At 34.1% G+C, this 5,648-nt stretch overlaps 1 protein-coding gene across 1 annotated transcript; it reads right to left on the bottom strand.

Annotated features, from left to right (window-relative positions):
• Positions 1-288: 288 nt before the first annotated feature.
• LOC113311290 lies at positions 289-975 on the bottom strand. The gene has a single exon (XM_026560129.1). The coding sequence runs from the start codon at positions 973-975 to the stop codon at positions 289-291; it is 687 nt and encodes a 228-aa protein (XP_026415914.1).
• Between the last annotated feature and the right edge of the window lie 4,673 nt (positions 976-5,648).

The raw sequence follows: 5,648 nt of genomic DNA, 5'->3' as shown, positions 1-5,648 counted from the left end.
TTCAAAAGACTAACTTGGGGAGTTAGTAACTCTTACAACTTGGTAAGTAGAGCCATCTAATGTTGGGCCGGAAGAATCAACCCGAACATTTGATTTATCTACTTCTAAAGTTATTCTAATACATTTTGGAGGTTCCTTCCTCCAATTAAAGAAGGAGCTGAAGTTTTTGGCTTCTTTGGCCATTAAGTCAGCTACATTGTTAGCTGTTCTCGGAATAAAAAAAAATCCCAAAGAGTTATTACAAGACTTGAGTTCATTGATAGCATCATCTAAGATGGCTATGTTCTATCATTCTAAAAAAGATTCTTTTCCATTAAGGTAATCAAAAAGGTTCTTGCAGTCTCCTTCTATTGAAAAGTTGGACAATTCAATTTTTGTCGCCCATTTAGCTCCCTGCAACAGTTCTAGGGCTACCGCTTCTTCAGGGGTAGAGGCTGTGAATGCTCTTACTCTTCCTTGTTCAAGAATTCCTGCATCTTTTCTAAAGATTAAAGAGAAACCTGCTGGCAAATTGGCAGAGATCCAATTTGTATCAATATTTAATTTCAGCTGAGATCTCTTAGGAGGATTCCAGGTAATATTCTTATCTCTTCGTCTTTTTACTTGATTTAGTAAGGGATGATCCTTGTACCAGAATTTTATGTATCTTTGAATTTCAGTACCCAATTGAACACTTGTCCGTTGTTTGTTTTCAAAAACTAGATTAGATCTCTCCTTCCATATGAACCATGCTTTTGTCAAAGCAATTTCTACAGGTATAATAGGGTTCTTTTTACCTATCCAGTCCTTACAAATGTCTAAGAAAGTTATAGAACTGTGAAATTGAAGATTCACTGGGTATGGTTCAGCTGCCCAAACCTCTTTGGCAAAGGGACAAAAAAACATATGTTCTATAGATTCTACAACATTACAGTTTGAAGGACAATTGGGATTAATGTCTTCCATGAATTTTGCTAACTTAAGATTTGTTGACATAGCATTCTGTAAGCATTTCCAAGCAAAGATTTTATTCTTTGAGATACATTTAAGGTTCATAAAGAGTTACAAAATGAATATGGCTGGCCTAGATTGCAATGACTTCTAGTTTTTCAGTGAACTTATTGTACATTGACTTAACAATAAAAACCCCTGATTAGAATCTCATAATTTTAATTTGTTAATAGGGTATGTTGGGAAATTATATTTTCACACTCTTTAGTCTTTTACCAATATTATTAAAGACGGATACCAATATTATTGGGGTGATATCAATCTATATATTCAGAAATAACTTTTCGGGTTCTAGAAAACAAGGAATTAGTTTTGGTGTAAAATTTCAGAACGATTTATAATAATAAAAAAAATAAACCTTTTGTAAAGGTAATTATTTTTACTTCTTACTTCTGTTTTTGGAGAAATAGAAATACTTGTGTTTTTGGTATAAATACGCTATAGAAAGAATGAGCCGAAACTCTTCACTGTTCAATTCTATGTCTTCCACCTCCCACGGCGCCCGGTCATTTAGTTATTTCCATATTTTCGTTATTGGCTGTTGGTTTTGATTGATCTTTTTATAGTGTAATTCTCATAATTATATTAAGTAATAAAACCGATTACTGATTTCGCGATTAATGGCCAAATTTAGGTAATAAAAATTAATTACATCAATTACGATAGCATTAAGCAATGTCAGCCTGGATTAGCGTTAAGCAATGCCATTTCACGCAAATATAAAAAGTAGTTTGATAAATGCTTAGATGAAGGTTTTGGTTTTGTCACCTTAGCTTTCACGATATTTGGGGAACTTAGTGAGGACATGGTGGATCCTATGAAGTGGTTGCATAATTATTTGTCTAGGTTTGATATTAGTACATGCAAAAAAATGTAATTTCCTTTTTCATTAGGCATTATCATTCTGAAGGATATTGGTGCTTAGCTGGTGACTAGGATCCCATCCAGTAATTTAAAATAAATGTAATTTATTTACATAAGTTACTATTATTAATAGCAGGCACCTAGCTCAGTTGGTCATTCCCGTTTCCCAAAATTTCATGCGCTCCAGGAGGTCCCAGGTTCGATCCCCCAATGGCGTAATATTGCAGGAATTAACATGGAAGGTAGAGTAGTTCCTCCTCCTTGTGACACAATCTCAGCCCCCATCCGTCGTTTCGGATCCCTTATTGGAGCTTAGCTTGTTAGGCTTCCAACTAGTTAATGTATGTTGTTGGAGCTTAGCTTGTTCTACTCCTGCAATTTACGGAACGATGCACGTTAATATTATTTTTTATATTCGTTATTCGCGTTAGTAATTAGTTGTGAATCTCAATTTTTCTTTTCATAGTTCCGTGACTTTCGTCACCGACAGTTGCATATAGAAAAAAAATCAAACATATTTTATATCAATCTTTTTCTTACCATCTTCATTTTGATATTATCAGTAATTGATAATATAATCTTGAAAAGGGAGTGTTATTGAGGTGCACGTCACGTTTATTACTGATTAAGAAATAACAACTAATCCCTTCAATCGCGTTTATAAACGTTCTATATATTCTCTTCACCACGTCTGTAATTTTGATTTAAAATGAAATAAAGAGAAGAAAAAAAAAGAAATAAGTTATAATGATGATCATGAGAATATTTTACACTTTTGGTCAAATATCGAGGCCTAGGAGAAACATCCATTCTTTGAGGCTCAAGAGAAAACACCTATTCAAGCATGCAAGTTGTATAGTCTCAATACAACCAAGTATATATGCATCAAATTTCAAGTTTTATTTGAGTTTGACCTTGGTCAATATAATACGATTGGGGTTTTCTCTTCTCACCTCCTCAAATGAAAAAGTTGTCTATATGACATGATTTTGCTAAACCCCAAAACTTTTTCCTCTTCTACAGTCAATTTACACATATTACCGCACTACTTTAGACTTGAAACTCGCGACACGGCAACCAATTTGCAAATTCCAACCGACTAAAATTCCTCTCTTGATAACCAAAGGTCATCAATGCAAAATGTGCAATCAACTCTATATAATTCTTGCCTATCCAATCAACTCTCTAATCGACAACAACTCTTTCTTTTGTTCATTCTCCATTTCTTAGTTGCTATTGTGAAAACAGTCCGAGTCAGATTCTACATCTAAAAAAAACAAGGTGCTAATCATTTTTTTTTTTTTTGATCAGAAACAATGAGCATTCCATCCCGTACTAGATCCAAATTAAAACTAAAACAAAGAGAAGAAGAAGGAGTATCTCTGGTGGTAAAGCTTCCAGAAGAGATTCACGTTGATTTTTTTTTTAAATCAAAATCAAAACTAAAGCAAAGAGAAGGAGTATCACTGTTGGTAAAGCTTCCAGAAGATATTCACTTTGAGATTTTTTTGAAGTTACCGGGGAAATCCATCTTATCATGTAGGTGTGTATGCAAGTCCTTGTATGGTCTACTTTGTAGCCCTATTTTTATCAAGAATCATCTCAATTTCATAGCAAGAGCAACCCTAAGCTCTTGTGTTTTCATCGAACCTGGAAAAATTACAGCCTCCCTAGGATTTACTCTATACCTATAGATTATGCTTCAATTTCATCATTGTCATGCCATGGAGCTGTCCTGATAAATTACCCATTTGAATCTAACAAAACTTATCATTACAACAACATTTTGGGTTCATGTAATGGACTAGTTTGCTTAAAGATTGTTAGTTCTGATATAGCTGAGAATGTGCACAATTGTTATTATAGTATTTTGAACCCGTTAACGGGAGAATACAAGGATTTTTCAGGGCCACCCAATCATGTTTTAAAGGCTGTGTGTCCTGGTCGCAAAGTTACATATGGATTTGGTTATGACAGCAACCTTGATGACTACAAGTTGGTAATGATATCGGATTTTGAAAAAGCTGGTTGCTTCAAAATGGATGTTTATATCATGAAATTAGATTCATGGAATCGTATTCAGGGCACCATCAATTACTAATTTTATGGTGAAAGATTGCATGGTGTGCTTTTCAATGGAAGTCTTCATTGGTTGGGGTTCTCGGGGAGTAAAGCTACCCAAGTGATAGTCTGTTTTGAAATTAGCACTGAGACAATAGTGGATATGCCATTACCTGAAAATATTATGCCACCTAGATATCTACGGGGGGCAATGCATATGAAAGTGGGAGTGTGGGGGGACTCCATTTGTGTAACTTGTGTTTGTGGACAATTTAGATCTGAAGTGTGGGTGATGCAGGAGTATGGAGTCAATGAATCTTGGATTAGAAAATATATCACAATTCAGTCCCATCTACTACCACTAGACATACTACTAGAGCCCTTAGGTCCATATTGGCTGCCATTATGGTGTTTTGACAATGGGAAAATTCTGGTAGACAATTGTCATGAGGAATTACTTTTATATGATCCAATAAACGACACAGTCAGATCAGTGGTGGTCCGTGATATTATTATGGACGACAATAGAGAGAGTTATGTGGAGAGTATTGTTTCACTTAACTCTGGCACTTATATGGAGAAACGGATTACCATGGGGTCTTGAAGAGTATAAAATGAAGACAGTTAAGGTAAAACCAAAACCAAAGCTCTTGTCCAGTAGCAATTATCAGGTCGAGCGGTTAAGGTAAAACCATCACATGTTATTTTTTCTTTTACGGTTAAGGTAAATCTATCACATGTTATTTCAGTTATATTTTTAAGTCTACAACTAAAACACCACTTCAGTTAATAAGGAAGATGTCAAATAGAAATATCTTTTTATTTGCTGCTTGCTTTTATGTGTGACTTACTTTCGAGTATCTGGTGAAAGGTTTCACTTGTACTAAGAATCAAAAATATTCCAATGACATGCATATTGGTGCAGAGTATTTCTTATATGAGTGCTATAGGATTTGGTTGTAGTGAGAAGTGAAGTCATTTTCAGAATGCAAAATTTTTATTTAAGATTGCCGCAGGTTTCTGGTAGGTTGGGAAACCTACAATAAAATACTGCAAGTGCACAACGTCTAACTAGTAGACAATGGCAAGTACAGGTCGTTCCCACGAGGAGTGTGAAATACTCTGCTAACTAATACCAAAACTAAATAATCAAATAAGTAATGTTTTAACGACTTTCAAAAGATCGGAACAAAATGAAATAATAATAATTTTAACAATAAACAAAATGAAAACGGGTTATCAGGGTTTTCGGTTTCCACCAATTAAATCATGTGAACTCTACTAATTTTTATATATTACTCAAGACAAATATTGAAATTAATTTCATGTCTCGGAAGATAGTATGTTAAATTCCAAAATATTGTTTCTCCGTTGTAAATTCCTTCGCTTCATCGGTAGTGATTCTATAAAGCATTATTTATCAATCCTAAAGCATATCACGTCAAAGAATTTAATCCAAGCACGCCATATCAATTGAAAAGCATAAATAATCAAAATAATCACATGAACAATTATACACCAAGCTATATGAAGTGAAAATACTAATCAATCAAATCATTATTAAAAATATCATCGTAGAGAATACACAATTGAATTGGTTTCTACCTAAACCCTAATATGGATCTAGTTAGCCATGGCTTTTGAGAAAGCCATAAACAAATATCAAATAAAATCAATAGTTAATCGAAAAACGGAATTGAAACAAAACTTCAAACCGTAAACGGCTGTGAAGC

The sequence above is a fragment of the Papaver somniferum genome, chromosome 9 (assembly GCF_003573695.1).
Source record: "Papaver somniferum cultivar HN1 chromosome 9, ASM357369v1, whole genome shotgun sequence".
Taxonomy (NCBI): domain Eukaryota; kingdom Viridiplantae; phylum Streptophyta; class Magnoliopsida; order Ranunculales; family Papaveraceae; genus Papaver; species Papaver somniferum.
This window is presented reverse-complemented; position numbering and strand designations above follow the sequence as displayed.

Bases quoted from the DNA above. Each gene is read 5' to 3' on its own strand.
- LOC113311290 (XM_026560129.1), bottom strand. From the start codon at position 975: ATGTCAACAAATCTTAAGTTAGCAAAATTCATGGAAGACATTAATCCC.